The sequence below is a fragment of the Loxodonta africana genome, chromosome 15 (genome assembly GCF_030014295.1).
Source record: "Loxodonta africana isolate mLoxAfr1 chromosome 15, mLoxAfr1.hap2, whole genome shotgun sequence".
Lineage (NCBI taxonomy): Eukaryota > Metazoa > Chordata > Mammalia > Proboscidea > Elephantidae > Loxodonta > Loxodonta africana.
The window spans coordinates 71,428,017-71,450,509 of record NC_087356.1 but is presented as its reverse complement, the minus strand read 5'-3'; the positions used below and the strand labels follow the sequence as shown (position 1 = coordinate 71,450,509).

Genomic DNA, 22,493 nt, shown 5'->3' with positions numbered 1-22,493 from the left:
CAAATGACTCAAATTAGAGATGAGAGTTCAATGATACAATGCCTATAAAGTTCTTATTAACACTGCCTGGCACACAGGAAGCCCTTGGCTATTAAGCCAATTACAGAAATATGTAGCTTTTGATGTCATTGTTGATGTTACTGTTACTGCATTTTCACTTGGGGAAAAAGATTCTTTCTCTTTGCCCATCCTTAGCAAAGACAAGGCAAAGAAAAAAGCAAACGTTCCAGGGTTTAAGGATTTTCCATTGACCAACAGAACAGAGAAAGTTTGAGCATTTGTTTAAGAATTTTATGTCGATCCCTTGGCCGGGTAGTCGCTTCTTTATAACCGGTCCCTAGTAAGGGGCGTGTCTTCCTGGAAATTTGTCCGCAGTAGATTTCTCACTGCGGTGGATGACTCAGAGCGATCTCTACGGCTGGAGAAGGTAGGTAACCTGGTCACTCGCTCTGTGGCTGGACCCTACCCACTGTCTTTGCCCATTCCAACTCCCTTGCCCTCTGGCTTCATATTTTTGGGGGCTTGTTTTAACTGCAAATCCAAGGGATGGGGAATTTAGTCCTAATCTGTATTCCCCGAGGAGTTTCTGCAGATGTGACAGTTTAGGGAAATCTTTTAGGGGCTGAGGGGGAGATTTAGCCATCTCATAATAAACTCAAGGCTCCTTTTCCTCCTTTCCTTCACTTTTTTTGTTTGTTCGTTTTTGTTTTTCTTCCTTTGATATGGACAGTTGACATTTTCTTAATTTCATGTAGTTTTATGTGGTGGAAACGCAGCTTCAAGCATCCCGCCCGCCCCCACTCCCTTCACTCACCCCCAGATTGCATCCCCTAAACTCTTCTATACAAAAATACAGGAGACCAACTCTGTCCCGCTGGGAATACCTGGAGACTGAAAATTTCAAGACTAAATCGCGTTTTATTTTGTTTCTATCGGAAGTCCCCTTTCGCCCCCTCGAGTCCTTGGCTGGATCCTGGGTTCCCCACTCCACCCTTGCAACAGGCTGGATGGAGCGGCCCGCTGCGCCATTGCTGCGCTAGCAACTCTCTCCCAGCCCTTGCAGCTGAGTGACGCAGTGCAGTGCCGGACTCCTGGATGCCTGAGGGTCCATCTATGACGCAGCTGCCTGGCACAGTGAGACACCTCCGCTTCCCTCTAGCTGGCTCAGATTCCTGCCTCTGACCTTAGTCAGCTGTTGTGGCCAGTCTTTGCAGACTTGTTGCTAGGTGCATTTCTGAAGTGCCATCCTGAAGGCCAGGAGTAACCCTGAACCGGCATTGTTTATACTGGGAAAGGGGTAGGGGGAGGGAAAGCGCTGCGGAATAACAAATTTCCCTCGATGAGGATTTGCCTTAAACTAGAATAAGGAACTAAGACAGTTGTTTCTTTATAGGAGCCACCTCTCTGTTTCTCTAAACTCTGCCAGTCCTCCTTGGTAAGTATTCTGTATCCTAAGAGCCTTGGTTATCTGATACAATTCCTTCAGCTGTTTTAACCCCTTTGTGAATCTCCTGTTCTTAAACGCTCTCCTGGTGTTAGAAAATCCTCCCTCCCTCATCCCAGCCTGTTCCCTGAGAACTCACCCCAGTCAGAGTAAATAGAGAAGCCCTGTTCCTGAGCACCTTCTCCTCTCCCCACTCACACTATGGCCCTCTGAGTTTCTGTCAAACTGTGAACCATTTTGCCAGGCTCAGTTCCTATCCAGTTCAAGATAAAAACTGGGATGGAATGAAAAGCCTGATTTAGTGGCACTGGTTTGTGGGGGCAGGTCAGGTATATAAGACACCCTTGATATCAGATGGATGATCAATGTGGACATTGCTCTGGATGGGGGTGGGTGTAATGTTTTAAATGGTAGTTGAGATGAGCATGGAGATCCTAGAAATTGTCCAGCCAAATTCTTGAGAATCCTCGAGGGTGGGGTGGTGGTGTTCTGGGCAGGAAAGTTGATTTCTCAAGAGGCCTCGTGTTTTCTGGCCAGTAGATTCCTAAGTGAAGGTTGGGGTTCTCAGGATTCATCTGCCCTGGGGCATCTGGACAAACAATTGGTTTCTTTTTTCTTTCTATTTTAGCTCCTTACAGTGTGTTTCCAGTGGAAAGCCCCCTTGTTGGTGCCAGTAATTACAGCTCAGGCCATCTGTTGATAGAACAGGGAGAGGGAAGCTCAGGAAAGATCCAGTTCAGAATGTCTGGGACCAGCTTCCCATGGTGTTAGAGCTGGTGACTAGGACCAAACCCACCTGTTGACTCACTGGATAAAAGAACCATAATGCAGATCCTGATCTAGATCCCTAAAATGTATCTCTCTGTTACCATATCGCATGAAATGGTTGTCTAAATTATAATAAAATTTGGAAGATATGTTTAGGATGGTCTGCTTTAAAATAGAGAACATGTTGTATATATGGCATTTATACATATTAGAATATTTTACACAGAGAAAACAAACAATAGGTTCAGTGATGAGCCCTCAATGAAAAGCCACAAGTAAATGATAGTAAGATGCAGGGGTCCATTTGGAGTCATGGAGCTTCTCATGCAAAGGTCTTTGAGTAGCATGATGCAAAGTGATGAGCAGCAGAAGTTTATTTAACAATAATAACAAATATCATGGTAACCATACTAATGTCTGTTGTCATTGATCAAACGCCAGTGGTTAAGAGCTTAGCTACTAATCAAAAGGTCAGCAGTTGGAATCCACCAGTGGCTCCTTTGAAGCCCTAGGGGACAGTTCTACTCTGTCCTGTAGGATCTCTATGAGCTGGAATCAACTTGATGGCAACAGGTTTTTTTTTTTTTTATATGGACCAAGCACTATGCTAGGGAGTTCACATAGGTATTATGGTTCTCATTTTGGAAAAGAATATGGATGTTCAGAGAGGTTAATTGTACCTATTCAATATACCAAAGGAGCGACGTATTAAATATGCCTTTGAAAAAGTGGAGCGAGTGTTGAACCAGCCTCAGGGTGCTTCAGAGATTTCCTGTATAGTGGCTACTTAGTGAACCTCCAAAAGGTTGGAGGTTTGAGTCTCCTTTGAGATGCCTTGGAAGAAAGCCCTGATGATCAAATTCTGAAAAATCAGCCATGGAAAACCCAATGGAGTATAGTTCTACTCTGCACACATGGCATTGCCATGAGTCAGAATCCATTGGAAGGCAACCAGTGGCAGTAGTGAACCTCACAGCTTCCCCACTTGGGCTGGTGTTTAGAAGGAACATTACTATCAGAGTCTTTGTCTCAGGCTTTCTTATCCACCAAGCTCCAGTATTAACCTCCTGAATGTATTCTTCTGCCAGAGAGAAGCAAAAGTTGGTACCTGTGTTTAAATAGATACCTCCCAAAATGTCACTGTGTTCTTGACGCATCTTTTCCATAGAAACCCTGTGTCACCATGGCGCCCCCTTGTGGCCTACTCACGCGTCGAGAGGAGCCAAGTAAGCCTGTTTCTGAGTTTATTCTGGGCACCTAGCACAGTGCATGGCTTGCAGGAGGCAAGCATTCCATTAACGTTTGTTGAACTCTTAAACTCTGATCTGTCCCCAGTGCCACTAAAGAGCATCTCTGTGACCTTGTCCATACAAGAGTTTGTGGCTGGTGTGTCTGCAACCTTAAACTATGAGAATAAGGAGAGAGTTCCTGTGGAGGCCTTCTTTGTGTTTCCCATGGATGAAGACTCAGCTGTCTATAGCTTTGAGGCCTTGGTGGATGAGAAGAAAATTGTGGCAGAATTACAGGACAAGATGAAGGTAGTAGGGATGAATACCTTATTCTCTTCTTATTTCTTTATTACGCACTCTTTGGGATTTTTGTCAAGTGAAACCATGGGAAATGCTGATATGCCGATGGGAAAAGCTGTTTCCTTTATTTTTCTCTTGCTGCTATTTTTTTAAGAAATCATTTGAAAAGAGAAATCAATCAGAGGCACTCAGAATTTAGCTATAAATTTGACAAGACCAGTCCTAATCCCACCCCACCAGTCTTTTCTGCACACCCTTCTTTTCACTGGCTATCAACTTTGATGTCCCCTTTCCTTCTCACCCCTCACCCTGTTCTCCTTAGGCCCATGCCTCCTATGAGAATGCCATCTCTCAGGGCCATCAGGCTTTCCTACTGGAAGAGGACGTGAGCTCCAGGGATGTCTTCTGTTGCAATGTGGGCAACCTCTATCCTGGGTCAAAGGTGGCACTCACTCTGAAGTATGTGCAAGAGCTGCCTCTGGAACCAGATGGGGCCCTGCGCTTTGTGTTCCCAGCTATCCTGAATCCACAATACCATCTGTCCCGTAAGTGCCCCCACCCCTCTGAATACTAGTGGTGGGTGGCTTATAGCTGGAAAATAGAACTAAGGTAACTTTTTGTAGGATGGCCTGCGAACACATGCCTTCAAATTAAGGCTCCTATAGTTGCTTTGGATAACCTGCCCTACACGCTCAGCATGACTGCCACTATCAGTTCCCAGCACGGCATCGAGAAGGTCCGGTCCAATTGTCGTTTGACTCCTCTTGAATATCTTGGAAATGGTAAAACTACTGCTCAGGTAATTAATAAGAGCACTATTGTTGCCAGTGCCCCTACTGGGTCCTTACCATCCCTTCCATATTGTTCTTTAGTTTTCCCTGTACATCCAGAGGGAGTCATGCTGTGCTCCATCCTTATCCCTCTTTCATGTCCAGAGCCATCTCTTTATTCTAACCTCTGCTCCTGGCTGCATCACTTGTAGAAGAAGTCAGTAGCCCTGGGGTCTGACATCCACCTCAGGCAGCAAGCAATGAGAGTTCTAACGTGTCTCCTTTGCCTGCCCTTCCTCAGATTTCCCTGGATGGTGGGCACAAGTTTGATCGAGACGTGCAGCTCCTGATTTACTACAGTGAGGTGCACACCCCCCGTGTAGCTGTGGAACTGGGGAAACCAGAAACAAGTTCAGGTATTTTCTTTCTCCCTTTGTGGTCACCTCCCAAGGGGTAGTTTCCCTCTTGGGATTAGTCTCAAATTACCCTCACTTTTCTTTTATTCAACAGAGTATTGAGCATATTAATGTGAAATATTGAACTAGCTTACACTTGGGCATGTAAAAATGGAAATGGTTAGGTTTAATGAATATCATGTAATTTATATCTTGTAGACAGATTTAAGTGAATCTGTAAATAATTGACATGAGATCATTGACTTAGGACAACCTACATTTGTTTAAGGATGAGAACAAATAAGATGTTCAAATCTGATAATGCCCCATGCTTTAAAACCCAAAAAGATCCTTTGCCGTTGAGTTGATTCCAACTCATAGCAACCCTACAGGACAGAGGAGAACTGCCCCATAGGATTTCCAAGGAGCAGCAGGTGGATTTGAACTGCCGACTTTTTGGTTAGCAGCCAAGTTCTTAACCACTACACCTACCTAAGTTCACTATGTTAGGTATACTTGATGAGTTATTATGCAGCTACTAAAATAATACACATTGACAGAGTGAAATAATATGGACCAAAGACTTCTAAAGGATGTTAAATAAAAGCAAAATAAGTTATACAGACTGATTACCACTATCAAATAACCTATGCATCAGAGAAAGCATATAAGGTGAATGAACAAATCTGTCTTGGAAGAAGTACAGCCAGAATGCCCATTAGAAGCAAGGATGGCGAGACTTCGTCTCATATTTTGGTCATGTTATCAGGAGGGATCCATTCCTGGAGAAGGATATCATGCGTAGTAAAGTGAAGGTCAGCAAAAAAAGAGGAAGACCCTCAAGGAGATGGATTGACACAGTGGCTGCAACAATGGGCTCAAGCATAATGATTGTGAGCATGGCACAGCACCAGGCAGTGTTTCATTTTGTTGTACATAGGGTTACTATGAGTTGGAATTGACTCAATGGCACCTAACAAAACAGCAAAAGGCCTAAAGAATAATACTAGATAATATCCATAGCGTGCTTGCTTATGTATCTGACATTGTTCTGAACAGCTTATATATACTAACTCAGAATCCTCACAGCAACCCTTCTGACTTCTCAATACAGTGCTGGTCCCACTAAAATCAGGCATATCAAAACGGAAAGGATTCTACCTTGTCCATTAAAAGAAGGCTACTTTTCATTGCATATCCAGAGACCTGGGTTGTGTGAAAGTTATTTCTGAACCAGTATCTATCAGATATTTGCTGAGCCTCACTAATTTTATTTGGAAGCCATTTTGGCTGTCTGAATGTCCCATCAGGAAGAGATTAAACTGAACCAGGTGCTGTGAACAGACTGAATCACAAGGCTATCCAGAGTTAAACCTATAAGTCTGGGATCACTTTATAAAAATAGGATATGCATATGTAATTCTTTGTCCTTGTATATTTTCTGAACTGTAAAACTAGGGATGATATAACCCAACCATTCTCTTTTTGCTTTATCTCAGTAGTGACATTTAAATTCCTACATCAGCTTTCACTTGCTCACCAAATTAAAAGCACAACTATGGCCTTGAACAACTTTGCCAAATAGGTCAGACTCCCCACACTATTGTTTGAATGATGCCATTAGTGTCTAACACTCATTGCAGTGTGTCCCTTTCTTTGTTTTGGGGAGTATCGATGAGTGCTTCATTCCCAAAGCAGATGGGTGTTGTATGACACTTCCTACACTCTCAGCTCTTGTAAATGGTCAGTGTAAGATGGTCCACATGAACATCACTTTTTTTCAAAACTGTAACTAAAGACATAAACAAAGATCTGTGTGGTAAATTTCCCTTTGAATTCATTTGAAGAGAAGGTTTGTTTCTGCCTGTAAACTTGCTTCATTGTTTTGGCAAATGCTGGGACATTTTAACAACGTAAATCGTGCATTTATCTAGCTGCCAGGAAATGGGCTTGTGCCTTGACCCTCTTTCTTCTCTTTCATATCTGTTCCTGCTTCTATCTCTTTTACATGTTTATAATTCACCTCAAACCTTTTGCAAGCAGATTTGGTCTAAGGATCTAATGCAGTGTTTTAGGTTTAAGTTCTTTCTCAGCTCCCTATTCAACTTACTACAATTAATTCTTGAGATTTCCAGGATTCTTGAATTATTTTTGCCTTACGGTGTCCTTATCCTTTCTGAATAGATTGCTTTATGAAAGAGCCAACTGCTATAGTGAGTTTCTATCCCAATATCCCACAAGCTCAGCCACCAGTTACCCGTGGAGAATTTATCTTTCTCATGGACCGCTCAGGAAGTATGCAGTGCCCTATGAGTGAACAGGATAAATCCCAGTTGCGCATAGACACTGCCAAGGTAAACTACTTTCTTTTTTCTTTCTTGAGGGTCACATGCTTAAGTGAGGATGAATCTCAGGGGTTAAGTTAGGGTCCATCTGTAGCTGTCGGCCTGTTCCCCATCTGTACTACAATGAACATGGCCACGCTGAGTCTTGGAATGTAAAGGCCTCAAGAGTGAGGGAGGGTGAAGACCCACATCTCTCAGAGTTAGATTTGGCAGCATAGCTGTGTGTCTGAGAGGGTCTTTTCTCAATCTCTCTCCTTATACTTTCTTACCTTTAGGAGACACTGATTTTGCTGCTGAAGAATTTACCTGTAGGCTGTTATTTCAACGTCTTTGGATTTGGATCTTCCTATGAGTCATTCTTTCAGTGAGATTCCAGAAAGACCATGGAGACTCCCAAAGGATATTTAAAGAAAGGGACTACCTTGTTAAAGGGGTGACTGCAGACTTGACTTAGGCATTGGGGATTTCAGATGAAGTTATTCTACTTTGGGGCTATCTCAATTGTAGGGGCTCAACACTGGACAATGTTGAGTAGCTGTCATGTAACTGGGTGTGTTTATTTTTCTCAGTGATAGTGTGAGGTACACTCAGCATACCATGGAAGAGGCACTGAGGAAAATTAATGTTATGAAAGCAGACCTAGGGGGCACTGAAATCTTGGCACCACTCAATGCCATATATGGGTCACCCACCATTCCTGGCCACCCTCTGCAGGTAAGAACTGGAACAGAGGTAACAGAAGGGGACAGGGAGAATGGAATCTTTCAAGAATCTCTGGCCCTGGGCTACATTGTAGGATTGTTGAAATATGGTTATTTAATTCAGAGAGTCCTCTTTCACATAGTAAAGATAAAAAGACAAGAAGTATTTAGTGGAATTCCTTTTCTTTAGCTCCACTCAGTGGTCAATGGATGTTTCCTTGCAGAGACAAAAAAGACTTGAATTAAGCTAATAGCAGAAGGTGCTGAAAATGCCCAGGTTCTGAACAGACCATGTAAGAACATAGTACAGGTGACAGTGGAACATGAGGGATCTGATTCCTGTCTCAAGAGGTAGCAGAGTCTCTGGAATGGAATAGTTGGGTTTTTCAAGGGCAAATTCCTGCTTTTTAAAAATGAACTTCACAGAGACTTCTTTCTTTCTACAGCTTTTTGTCTTCACAGATGGAGAAGTTAGTGACACATTTAGCGTAATTAGCGAAGCTAAGAGCAACCGCAAGAGGCACAGGTATGAAGAAAATTATCTTGCTGGGTAACTGAACCCTACAGAGAGATCTAGTGCCACATATGGTCTATATATCAGTGTTGATATTCCTTGCAGGTGTAGAATGATTCAAGAATTTTAGATTTTCCCAACTGATAATATTTTTCTATATAATTTTTTCTAATTTTTTCTCTCTACAAATTTTTTAAAATAATATCATCAACATGACAAAATCTTTGTTACCTGTTCTCTCCAAACCACAAAGAAAACAAAACTTGCATGGTAAGATGTTAATTTTTTTAAACAACAAGCATTTTAAAGTAGAAACATATAGAAAACTACACACATCATAAATAGAGAGCTCAATGAATTATCACAGAGTGAACATGTCTGACCACTGCACAGGCCAAGAAATAGAACGTTACCCATACCTCCCATCTACTGCTTGCCATCATGTCCCTTTCCAGTCAGTATACACCTCTTCCTCTCCAAAGGAAATGATTTTCTTGATTTGTAGTCCCATGGATTATTTTTGCTTGCTTTTGAATTTTAAATAAGTGAGTTATACAGTGTGGTTTTTTCTATGCATCTTGCTTCTTTTGCCCAGAAAAAAAGAAAAACCAAACTGTTGCCATTGAGTCAATTCCAACTCATAGGGACCTATAGTAGTATGTTGATTTTTGTACATATTTTGTATGCAGCCATAGTTAATTTTCATTACTATACAGTGTTCCACTGAGTGATCATACTATAATTTATTTATACATTCTAGTTGGAATCGACTCGACGGCAGTGGGTTACTTTGTAAAAAAAAAAAAATGTTTGGTGTAGCAAACATTCTTTCATGGGTACTTTTTGCATATACACACACATTCATTTGTTTTGGTTGACATGGTTGACAGTTGTGGAATTTCTGGGGAATATTAAATGGCTTTCCAGGGTATTGTCCTAATTTAATTCACACCAGCAGTGTATGAGGATTCCAGTTACCCCTTTTCCTATCCAAAATTTGGCTTTTTTTAAAAAATATTACCAGTCTGGTGGATATGCAGTGGTATTTCATTATGGTTCTAATTTGCATTTTCCCAGTGATTAAGGACTTTGAGCACCTTTACATATTTATTGGCCTTTTTGATGTCCCCTTTTGTCGCATACCTTCAATTTTTTTTGATTAGATATTCTTTTCTTACTGATTTGTAGTTTATCCTGTGACCTGGATATAAGCACTTCGTGAATAAATGTGTTCGAAATATATTTCTCTACTCTATGGCTTGCCCTTTTACCCTCAAAATTTTATCATTTGATGAGTAGTTCTTAATTTCTAATGCAGTCTCATTTTAAAAATTTTTTTTTTATGGTTAGTAATTTTTTTGTATACTGTTAAAAAATATATATTTCTGTACCCAAGGTCATGCAAATAGTTTCCTTTGTTATTTTCTAGAAGTTTAGTTATTTTTTTTCTTTTACATCTGGATGTGCAGTGGAGCTGGGGTTTATTTTTGTACAGTAGAAGTCAGGTTACATTTTTTTTTCCACGTGGCTATCACATTGAGCCTGTACCATTCATTGAAGAGTCTGTCCTTTTCTCATGATATGCAGTACAATCTGTGTCACAGATGAGTATCCACACATGTGGGGACTGCTTCTGGATCCTCCATTCCATTCCTTTGGTCTGTTTATCTAGACTTGTGCCAGTACTTCATCATCTAAATTAATGTAGCTTTATGAGAAGCTGTTGATTTCTGATAAAGTATTTTAGAATTAGCTTGTTAATTTCTACTTAAAAAAAAAAAACTTGGGGGTAAAGCCAAGATGGCGGAATAGACAGATGCTTCTGTCGAGCCTTCTTTACAAAAAAGACCTGAAAAAACAAGTGAAACAAGTATATATGTGACAAGCTGGGAGCCCTGAGCATCAAAGGCAAGCTTAGACAATGAACTGAAGGGCAGGGGAAGGAAGAGACCGTTCAGAAGTGGAGAGGAGTTACCGGACCTGAATCGTGGGGAGCCCTCAGGCACCATTCCTGGCCCAGAGGCGGTGGTGGCGGTGCCGGCGGGCTGGTCCTAGCATTCAGCTGCAGTTTCCTCAGGAAGAAGCAGCCGGCCACACAGCCCACTCACACCTCCAGAACCTGAGGAGAAGGGCGTTCTCGGCAAAAGCTAAGTACTTGCGTATATTTTACTGCACTCCTCCCCACCCCCAAGCCAGCTTCAGTGGCTGAATCCCTGGGCCTGAGATAGACCCTGGTGAGCACCTGGAGCCATCCTCCAGGCCTTGGGGAAGGAAAAAATTTGCAACTTGGGGGAAAAGATAACTTGCTAGCTCATTAACTGGGGAGCTCAGGACAGAAGTGGCTCCTGTCCAGGCATAAACCGTCTGTGGACCTTGAGCACCTTTCCCTTCTGCATGGACATGTGTGGGCCTATTTCGGGAGAATAGCCCCTTGTTGGCAAACTCCAACCATTTCAGCTGTGCGGTGGAGAAGTGGGTGTTTGACGTTTGACATTGTTTTGTCTATTAAACAAGGTCCTCACCTACTCACAACAGGGACCTAAGGACTGGTGGCTCCACTTGGGTCGCCCAGCCACCCACGAGAGGGTTCCAGGGTAACTGGTACCTCCCAGCTCTTACAACAAAAACTTTGGGTGCCCGCGGTCCCTCTGCAGAGCCCACCCACCAGCACGCTGTAGGGAACAGAGGTGCATTTTCCTCAGAGACACTTGGGGGTCAGTTCTCAGCCCCCTGCCTTGTTCAGAGCGTGACCCCCTGCTGCAATCAGATACAGGTATATATGCCAATCACCTCTGCCCCTCTAAGACTGTAGGACAGAGCCCGTACCACACACTTGATATAAGCTACCTGGAAACCTGAGCTGAATTCATACAAGAAAACTGAATGGACTCCTAGACTGATATACCTGATAACAGCTCTAGCCAGCTGAGGACAGGACACCAGAGCTCCAAAGGCGAAAATAAAACAAGCTTGCTCACTCAAGCAACCCATAGGGGTATACCAAAACAAAACAAAGCAAGCAGCTGTGACACAGTAAGCAAGCATAAACTAATACAATAACTTATAGATGGCTCGGAGACAATAGTCAATATCAAGTCACATAAAGAAACAGGCCATGATCACCTCAACAGGCTCTCAAAACAAAGAATCCAGGGATCTTTTAGATGAAAGTGCATTCCTGGAATTACCAGATGCAGCATACAAAATTTTAATATACAGAGCCCTTCAAGACATCAGGAAGGAAATAAGGCAATACCCAGAACAAGCCAAGGAACACACAGATAAAGCAACTGAAGAAATCAAGAAGATTATTCAGGAACATAATGAAAAGTTTAATAAGCTGGAAAAATCCATAGACAGACAGCAATCAAAAATTCAGAAGATTAACAATAAAATTACAAAATTAGATAACTCAATAGCAAGTCAGAGGAGCAGAATTGAGCAAGTAAAAGCTAGAATTTCTGAACTTGAAGATAAATCACTTGGCACTAACATATTTGGAGAAAAATCAGATAAAAGAATTAAAAAAAATGAAGAAACCTTAAGAATCATGTGGGACTCTATCAAGAGAAATAACCTACAAGTGACTGGAGTACAAGAACAAGGAGGATTAACAGAAAATACAGAGAAAATTGTTGAGGATTTGTTGGCAGAAAACTTCCCTGATATTGTGAAAGATGAGAAGATATCTATCCAAGATGCTCATCGAACTCCACATAAGGTATATCTTAAAAGAAAGTCATCAAGACATATTATAACCAAGCTTGCCAAATCCAAAGATAGGCAATTATAAGAGCAGCGAGGGATAAAAAAAAGTCACCTACAAGGGAGAGCCAATAAGAATAAGCTCGGACTACCCGGCAGAAATCAGGCAGGCAAGAAGGCAATGGGATGATTGTTTAAAAAATTGAAGGAAAAAAAAAAAAACGCCTGCCAAGAATCATATATCCATCAAAACTGTCTCTTAAATATGAAAGTGAAATTAAGACATTTCCAGATAAACACAAGTTGAGAGAATTCATAAAAACCAAACCAAAACTACAAGAAATACTAAAGGGAGTTCTTTGGTTAGAAAATCAATAATATCAGGTATCAACTCAAGACTAGAACACTGGGCAGAGCAACCAGAAGTCAACCCAGACAGGGAAATCCAAAAAAAAAAAAAGCAAAGCAAGGAAGAAAAAAAGAAACCCAACACAGGTTAACGGCGATGTTATTATATAAAAGAAGACAACATTAAAATAATAAAGAAGGACTAAGAAATGTAATCATACACCTTCCATATGGAGAGGAAGACAAGGCGATACAAAGAAATAAAAGTTAGTTATAAATTTAGAAAAATAAGAGTAAATAATAAGGTAACTACAAAGGAGACAAACTATCCTACTCATCAAAATAAAATGCAAGGGAAAAATACAAACTCAGCAGAAACAAAATCAACAAAACAAATATGAGGAAAGAACAATATATAAAGAAATCTACTCAGCGCATAAAATCAAGTGGGAAAAAGAAGCTGTCAACCACAAAAAAGACATCAAAATGATAGCACTAAATTCATACCTATCCATAATTACCCTGAATGTAAATGGACTAAATGCACCAATAAAGAGACAGAGAGTGGCAGAATGGATTAAAAAAACAAGATCCGTCTATATGCTGCCTATAAGAGACACACCTTAGACTTAGAGACACAAACAAACTAACACTGAAAGGATGGAAAAAATATATCAAGCAAACGACTATCCAAAAAGAGCAGGAGTGGCAATATTAATTTCTGACAAAATAGACTTTAAAGTTAAATCCATCAGAAAGGATAAGGAAGGACACTATATAATGATTAAAGAGACAATACACCAAGAAGATATAACCATATTAAATATTTATGCACCCAATGACAGGGCTGCAAGACACATAAAACAAACTCTGTCAGCACTGAAAAGTGAGATAGACAGCTCCACAATAAATGTAGGAGACTTCAACACACCACTTTCGATGAAGGACAGGACATCCAGAAAGAAGCTCAATAAAGACACAGAGGATCTAAATGCCACAATCAACCAACCTGACCTCGTAGACATATACAGAACACTCCACCCAACAGCAACCAGCTATACTTTCGTTTCTGGTGCACATGGAACACTCTCTAGAATAGACCACATATTAGGTCATAAAGCAAGCCTTAGCAGAATCCAAAACACTGAAATATTACAAAGCATCTCCTTTGACCATAAGGCCATAAAAGTGGAAATTAATAACAGGAAAAGCAGGTAAAAGAAATCAAACACTTGGAAACTGAACAATACCCTGCTCAAAAAAGACTGGATTATAGAAGACATTAAGGAGGGAATAAAGAAATTCATAGAATCCAGTGAGAATGAAAACACTTCCTATTACAACCTTTGGGACACAGCAAAAGCAGTGCTCAGAGGCCAGTTGAATACAATAAATGCACACATCCAAAAAGAAGAAAGGGCCAAAATCAAAGAACTATCCCTACAACTTGAACAAATAGAAAGAGAGCAACAAAAGAAACTGACAGGCACCAAAAAAAAACAAATAATAAAAATTAGAGCTGAACTACATGAAATAGAAAACAGAAAAACAATTGAAAGAATTAACAAGACCAAAAGCTGGCTTTTTGAAAAACTCAACAAAATTGATAAACCATTGGCCAAACTGATAAAAGAAAAACAGTAGAGGAAGCAAATAACCAGAATAAGAAATGAAATGGGCAATATTACAACAGACCCAGCTGAAATTAAAAGAATCATATCAGATTACTATGAAAAACTATACTCAAACAAACTTGAAAACCTAGAAGAAATGGATGAATTGCTAGAAAAACACTACCTACCTAAACTAATACAAACAGAGATAGAACAACTAAATAGACCCACAACAAAAGAAGAGATTGAAAAGGTAATCAAAAAACTCCCAACAAAAAAAAAGCCCTGGTCCGGATGGCTTCACTGCAGAGTTCTACCAAACTTTCAGAGAAGAGTTAACACCACTACTACTAAAAGTATTTCAGAGCATAGAAAAGGATGGAATACTACCAAACTCATTCTATGAAGCCACCATATCCCTGATAAAAAAACCAGGTAAAGACACCACAAGAAAAGAAAATTGTAGACCTATATCCCTCATGAATGTAGATGCAAAAATCCTCAACAAAATTCTAGCCAATAGAGTTCAACAACATATCAAAAAAATTCACCATGACCAAGTGGGATTCATACCAGGTATGCAGGGATGGTTCAACATTAGAAGAACAAATAATGTAATCCACCACATAAATAAAACAAAAGACAAGAATCCCATGATTTTATCAATTGATGCAGAAAAGGCATTTGTCAAAGTTCAACACTCATTCATGATAAAAACTCTCAGCAAAATAGTAATAGAAGGAAAATTTCTCAACATAATAAAGGGCATTTATACAAAGCCAACAGCCAACATCACCCTAAATGGAGAGAGCCTGAAAACATTCCCACTGAGATCAGGAACCAGACAAGGATGCCTTTATCACCACTCTTATTCAACATTGTGCTGGAAGTCCTAGCCAGAGCAATTAGGCTAGATAAAGAAATAAAGGGCATCCAGATTGGCAAGGAAGAAGTAAAATTATCTCTATTTGCAGATGACATGATCTTATACACAGAAAACCCTAAGGAATCCTCCAGAAATCTACTGAAACTAATAGAAGAGTTCAGCAGAGTATCAGGATACAAGATAAACATACAAAAATCAGTTGGATTCCTCTACACCAACAAAAAGAACATCGAAGAGGAAATCACCAAATCAATGTCATTTACAGTAGCCCCCAAAGAAGATAAAATACTTAGGAATAAATCTTACCAGAGATGTAAAAGGTTTATACAAAGAAAACTACAGTACACTTCTGCAAGAAACCAAAGACACATAATTGGAAGAACATACCTTGCTCATGGATAGGAAGACTTAACATTATAAAAATGTCTATTCTACCAAAAGCAGTCTATACATTTAATGCAATTCCAATCCAAATCCCAAGGACCTTCTTTAATGAGATGGAGAAACAAATCACCAATTTCATATAGAAGGGAAAGAGGCCCTGTATAAATAAGGCATTACTGAAAAAGAAGAACAAAGTGGGAGGCCTTACTTTACCTGATTTTAGAACCTATTATACAGCCACAGTAGTCAAAACAGCCTGGTACTGGTACAACAACAGACACATGGGCCAATGGAACAGAATTGAGAATCCAGACATAAATCCATCTACATATGAGCAGTTGACATTTGACAAAGGCCCCAAAACAGTTAAATGGGGAAAAGACAGTCTTTTTAACAAATGATGGTGGCATAACTGGATATCCATCTGCAAAAAAATGAAACAAGACCCATACCTCACTCCGTGCTCAAAAACTAACTCAAAATGGATCTAAGACCTAAATATAAAATCTAAAATGATAAAGATCATGGAAGAATAAATAGGGACAACATTAGGAGCCCTAACATATGGCATAAACAGTATACAAAACATAATAAAGAACGTAGAAGAAAAACTAGATAGCTGTGAGCTCCTAAAAATCAAACACTTATGCTCATCCAAAGACTTCACCAAAAGATTAAAAGGACTGCCTACAGACTGGGAAAAAGTTTTTAGCTATGACATTTCTGATCAGCGCCTGATCTCTAAAATCTACATGATACTGCAAAAACTCAACTGCAAAAAGACAAATAACCCAATTAATATGACTAGACACTTCACTAAAGAAGACTTTCAGGTAGCTAACAGATATATGAAGAAATGTTCACGATCATTAGCCATTAGAGAAATGCAGATCAAAACTACAATGAGATTTCATCTCACTCCAACAAAAAAAAACAAGGCTGGCATTAATCCAAAAAACACAAATAATAAATGTTGGAGAGGTTGTGGAGAGTTTGGAACACTTCTACACTGCTGGTGGGAATGTCAAATGTACAACCACTTTGGAAATTGATTTGGCACTTCCTTAAAAAGTTAGAAATAGAACTACCATATGATCCAGCAATCCCACTCCTTGGAATATATCCTAGAGAAATAAGAGCCTTTACACGAGCAGATATATGCACACCCATGTTTATTGCAGCACTGTTTACGATAGCAAAAACATGGAAGCAACCAAGGTGCCCATCAACAGATGAATAGATAAATAAATTATGGCATATTCACACAATGCAATACTACGCATCGATAAAGAACAGAGAAGAACCTGTGAAACATTTCATAACATGGAGGAACCTGGAAGGCATTATGCTGAGTGAAATTAGTCAGTTGCAAAAGGACAAATATTGTATAAGACCACTATTATGAGAACTTGAGAAAACATTCTTTTGTGGTTACGAGGGGGGGAGGGAGGGGGGGTAGGAGAGGGATATTCACTAATTAAAAAAAAATTAGTAGATAAGAATTACTTTAGGTAAAGGGGAAGACAGCACACAATACAGGGGAGGTCAGCACAATTGGACTAAACCAAAAGTAAAGAAGTTTCCTGAATAAACTGAATGCTTTGAAGGCCTGTGTAGGAGGGGCAGGGGTCTGGGGACCATGGTTTCAGGGACATCTAAGTCAATTGGCATAATAAAATCTATTAAGAATACATTCTGCATCCCACTTTGAAGAGTGGCACCTGGGGTCTTAAATGCTACTAAGCAGCCATCTAAGATGCATCAATTGGTCTCAAGCCACCTGGATCAAAGGAGAATGAAGGATGCCAAGGACACAAGGTGATTACGAGCCCAAGAGACAGGGCCACATGAACCAGCGACTACATCATCCTGAGACTAGAAGAACTAGATGGTACCTGGCTACAACCAGTGACTGCCCTGACAGGGAACACAGCAGAGAACCCCTGAGGGAGCAGGAGAGCAGTGGAATGCAGACCCCAAATTCTCGTAAGACTAGACTTAATGGTCTGACTGAGACTGGAAGGACCCCGGTGGTCATGGCCTCCAGACCTTCTGTTGCCCCAGGACAGGAACCATTCCCGAAGCCAACTCTTCAGACATGGATTGGACTGGACAACGGGTTGGAGAGGGTTGCTGGTGAGGAGTGAGCTTCTTGGATCAGGCGGACACTTGAGACTATGTTGGCATCTCCTGCCTGGAGGGGAGATGAGAGTGTGGAGGGGGTTAGAAGCTGGTGAAAAGGACACCAAAAGAGAGAGTGGAAGGAGAGAGCGGGCTGTCTCATTAAAAAAAAAAAAAAAAAAAAAAACTTTTTTTTTTTTTTTTTAAGGGAAAGTAATTGGGAGTGTATAGCAAGGTGTATACGGGTTTTTGTTTGAGAGACTGACTTGATTTGTAAACTTTCACTTAAAGCACAATAAAAATTATTTAATAAAAAACTTTTGACTTTGATTAGAATTACACTGACTTTATAGAGCTGTTATGAGAGAATTCATTATTTGCTATATTGAGTAATTCAATCTATTTACAGGGTTTGTCTTTTCATTTACCTTTTTCTTAATTTCACTGAATAATGTTTGTCCCCAGTATTTTATTTGAAAAGTTTAAACCTTCAGTGGCATTGCAAGGATAGAAGAATGGATACTCATTGGGTCCATGAGTTGTCAACATTTTACACATTTGCTTCATTTTTTTTTAAAAATTTTATTGTGCTTTAGGTGAAAGTTTACAGTGAAAATTAGTTTCTCATTCAAAAACTAATAATACAAATTGTTTTGTGACATAAGTTGCAATCCCCGTAATGTGTCAGCACTCTCCTCGTCCCACCTTGGGTTCCCCGTGTCCATTCGTCCAGTTTTCGTGTCTCTTCCTGCCTTTTCACTTTGCTTTTGCACAAGTGTTGCCATTTGGTCTGGTATAATTTATTGAACTAAGAAGCAAGTTCTTCATGTGTGCTGTTGTCCATTTTATAGGCAGATTTCAGGAGTGGCTTCAGTTCTGAGTTAGCAGGGTGTCTGGGGGCCATAGGCTTGGGGGTTCTTCCAGTCTCTTTCAGACCAGTAAGTCTGGTCTTTTTTTGTGAATTTGAATTTTGTTCTGCATTTTTCTACTGCTCTGTCTGGGACTCTCTATTGTAATCCCTGTCAAAGCCTTTGGTAGTTGTAGCTGCGCACCAATGTAGTTCTTTAAGGCTCAGGCCAGTGGAAGCTGTGGCTCATGTGGTCCATTAGTCCTTTAGATTGATATTATCTTTGTGTCTTTGATTTTCTTCATTTACCTTTGCTTTGTACAAGATGAAACCAATGGATGTATCTTAGAGGACCACTCACAAGCTTTTAAGACCCCAGATGCTACTCACCAAAGTAGGATATAGAACTTTTTTTTGAGCTATGTTATGCCAGTTGGCCAAGATGTTCCCTAAGACCATGGTCCCCAGCCCTCAGCCCTAGTAACTCATTTCCTCATGGTATTTGGATGTGTCTAGGAAGTTTCTACGTCCTTGCCTTGGTCAAGTTGAACTGACTTCTCCTATATTATGCGTAGTCCTTCCCTTTACCAAAGTTAACACTTTTCTACTGCCTAGTTAGCAATTTCCTCTTCCTAACCCTCTCCTCCCGTATCACCATTAAAGATTATTTTTTTCCATGTGTAAACCTTTTCTTGGGTTTTTATAGTAGTAGTCTGATATAATATTTGTCCTTTTGTGATTGACTTGTTTTACTCAGCATAATGCTCTCCAGATTCATTCATGTGGTGAGATGTTTTGCAGGTTCACCATTGTTCTTTATTGTTGTGTAATATTACATTGTGTATATATATCATAATTTGTTTATCCATTCATCTGTTGATAGACACTTATGTTGTTTCTATCTTTTTGCTATTGCGAATAATGCCTCAGTGAACATGGGTGTACATGCATCTATTCATGTGATGGCTCTTACTTCTCTAGAATATATTCCTAGGAGTAGGATTGCTGGATCATATGGTGTTTCTATTTCTAGTTTTTAAGGAGGCACATGTCATTTTCCATTGTGGTTGTAACATTTTACCTTTACACCAGCAGTGCATAAGAGTTCTAGTCTTCAGCATTTGTTATTTTCTGTTTTTTTGATTTGTGCCAGTAATGTCAGGATGCAATGGTATCTCATTGTAGTTTTGATTTGCATTTCTCTAATGGCCAGTGATCTGGTGCATTTCCTCATGTGTCTGTTAGCTGCCTGAATGTCTTCTCTGTTCATATCCTTTGCCCATTTTTTTAATTGGATTATTTGTCTTTTTGTTTTTGCAGTGTTGAAGTATTCTGTAATTTTAGAGATTAGACCCTTGTCGGATGTGTCATAGCCAATTTTTTTTCCCCAGTCTGTAGGTTCTCTTTCTACTCTTTTGGTGCAGTCTTTTGATGAGCATAAGTGTTTAACTTTTAGAAGGTCCCATTTGTCTAGTTTATCTTCTGCTGCGTGTGCATTTTTAGTTATGTTTGGTATTCTATTTATGTCACATATCAGGGGCTTAGCATAGTCCCTGTTGTTTCTTCCATGCTCTTTATCATTTTAGGTTTTATATTTAGGTTTTTGATCTATTTTGAGTTAGTTTTGTGTATGGCATAAGGTATGGGTCCTGTTTTATTTTTTTACAGATAACCAGTTTTGTCAGCATCATTTTTCAAAAAGGCTATTTTTTCCCATTTAATGGACTTTGGTCCTTTGTCAAAGATGAGCTGACTACAGGTGGATGGATTAAATGTGTTAATTTTATTATTTCCCTCTTTATTTCCTGCCTCTAACCTGTAACCTTTTACAATTGTAGGTGTTTCTCGTTTGGTATTGGAGAAGGTGTTTCTACTAGCCTGCTAAAAGGCATTGCCCGGGCAACAGGGGGCACTTCAGAGTTTATCAGTGCCCAGGACAGGATGCGGTCCAAGGTGAGGGGCAGACCATGTGCCCAGTGGCATCAGTCAGAGTCCTCGTGAAGCAGGGTGGTGGACGCTACTGCAAGGGCAGCAGCAACTATAGGACTCTAGGATTTATTTTTGTATATCTCCAGGGCCTTGGGCTGTATACTCAGTGGGGCTCTTTTGGACCTTATGTGTGAAAGAGCCCCACCCTAGTTTCTGGAAAAATGGTATATGGTCCTAGTAGCTGGGAGCCCAAAGATGAGATGCTGAAAGAAGTTGGGGGCTTTGAACTCGAGACCAGAGACAGAGAAGCTAAGAGTTTTGATTGTCATGATAGAGACTCTAGGTCTGTGTTTTAGCACCTCTTTTGGGCCTATATCCTATCCTCCAAGCAAAAGATACAAGGAAAACAGGAAGGAATGATTTTGATATGACCCATAGATTGGAAGAGTGGTAAATTGATGTGCCATTTGATCAGCAGGTATAAGGGGAAGACATTTTCTACTCTGGTTAATTATGTTTCTAAACTCCCCTTTCCCACTGGGTGCCATGTGTTATCTAATTCCTAGTTCTCCAGGGGTCTCCTTTATCAAACATTTCCTTCATTTACATTTATGTTATTAAATCTCTTAGTCTTAGCTTCTTCATGGTGTAAGCAAGTGTAATATAAGCCCATCTCCTAGTATAGTATTAAGGATTAGGCATAACATGTATTGTGTCACATAGCACCTGGTACATTATAAATATTCAGTTATAGTTATCATTGATGTTATTTTTTGTGGTTATTTTGTCCTTTCTGCCACTAGGCTCTTTTGACCCTGAAGCGTTCTCTGCAGCCTGCGGTAGAGGACTTCTCACTAAGCTGGTGTTTGCCTCTTGGCCTGTCTGCTAAAGTGCTTTCCCCAGAGCAGCCAGTCATCTTTAGGGGTCAGAGGTTAATCATCTATGCCCAATTAATTGGGCTGATGCCGGTGAGTTCCCATTCTTGCTTGTTCCTCTAGTGAGAGTAGCTACTTCCTTAATCATGCTCCAGACAATGTCAGTAAAGCTAGTAGGTGGATTTGGATCTCATCAAGAGATCACACTTTCCAGGAAGAGCCAGTCTAGCCACTTCCCCATCATTTCAGGTCTCTGATTTCCTGGGCTACCAGGATCTTAGTCAGAATTTTTTAATGAATGGGGTTGGGGAGCTGCTCCAGTTCTGACTTTTCTCTTGGTGATCTGTTCCTTCTATCACATCTGTTTTTCTCTAATTTGTAGCCAAAAGGGGCAAGAGGAGAAGTATGCCTCACGTACAAACTTCAGGGCAAGAGTTTTGAGAATAAGGTGACATTTTCTCTACATCCCAAGCCTGATGCCAAGTGAGAATTTACAGTTTTCCTTTGCTATTTCCTTTCTTTCTTTCTTTTTAGGGAAGCAACTGCTTCCCTGAAATGACATCTCCCCTGTAACCTACCCACATCTTATTTCTCCCCTAATCTGGCTTTTCTCACCCTCTGCCATCTATAACATCTGAGTGCCCTGAGTAACTGGCACATGGGTGTTTTTCCATAAGTCACAGGAAGTTTTTCATTTCAGCTTCACCATTCACCACCTTGCTGCCAAGTCCTTGCTCCAGTTAAAGGACATGGGCTTCAGAGAGACTCCAGCAAATGACAAAAAAGAAGTTTTGAAGATCAGCTTTGAGTGTGGAATCATGAGCTCTCACACAGCTTTCGTTGCCATCAACAAGGATCTCAATCAACCAGTTCAGGGGCCCCTGATTCGTAGGGATATTCCAAGGCCAGTTCTGTTGGGTGCTGTCACTGCAATGCCAAGATACTACGGAGGTGGTAAGTTTTATGCCTCTTAAATGCATGCAGAATGAATAAGAGGGCCTGGAGAACTGAATGTATTATTTAAAGGAAAAGGTTGTAAAAGATCCTTAAATTGCCCTTTTTTCTTTGTCCCTCCATATCTAGGCTTTCTGGCTGGTGTTAAGAAAGTATTTTGTCCTAGTTTTTTTTTTTTTTTTTTTAACCAGAATATATACAACAAAATAATCAAAGGGGAAAACAAAACAAAAACAAGGAAACATTAACACAGAGAGAGGGTACATAAATATTGAGTAGTCAAATTGTCTAAATCAGAAGCTGATTTGTCCTCTTGATGCACATGGTTAATGATCACACAGATGGCTAATGAACAGTCTGAGAGT

General features: G+C 40.2%; 1 protein-coding gene across 1 annotated transcript in view; it reads left to right on the top strand.

Moving 5' to 3' along the window:
* Positions 1 to 22,493, top strand: part of LOC100675791 (von Willebrand factor A domain-containing protein 5A) — a 29,088-nt gene that overhangs the window by 1,453 nt on the left and 5,142 nt on the right. Inside the window, exons 2-14 of the mRNA XM_064268329.1 lie at positions 940 to 1,067; positions 3,335 to 3,750; positions 4,064 to 4,286; positions 4,365 to 4,540; positions 4,813 to 4,927; positions 7,091 to 7,260; positions 7,527 to 7,615; positions 7,821 to 7,965; positions 8,399 to 8,478; positions 20,209 to 20,323; positions 21,103 to 21,267; positions 21,557 to 21,657; positions 21,875 to 22,128. Of these exons, the coding sequence (XP_064124399.1) occupies positions 940 to 1,067; positions 3,335 to 3,750; positions 4,064 to 4,286; positions 4,365 to 4,540; positions 4,813 to 4,927; positions 7,091 to 7,260; positions 7,527 to 7,615; positions 7,821 to 7,965; positions 8,399 to 8,478; positions 20,209 to 20,323; positions 21,103 to 21,267; positions 21,557 to 21,657; positions 21,875 to 22,128 (2,177 nt within the window). The remainder of the gene's footprint in view (positions 1 to 939; positions 1,068 to 3,334; positions 3,751 to 4,063; positions 4,287 to 4,364; positions 4,541 to 4,812; positions 4,928 to 7,090; positions 7,261 to 7,526; positions 7,616 to 7,820; positions 7,966 to 8,398; positions 8,479 to 20,208; positions 20,324 to 21,102; positions 21,268 to 21,556; positions 21,658 to 21,874; positions 22,129 to 22,493) is intronic.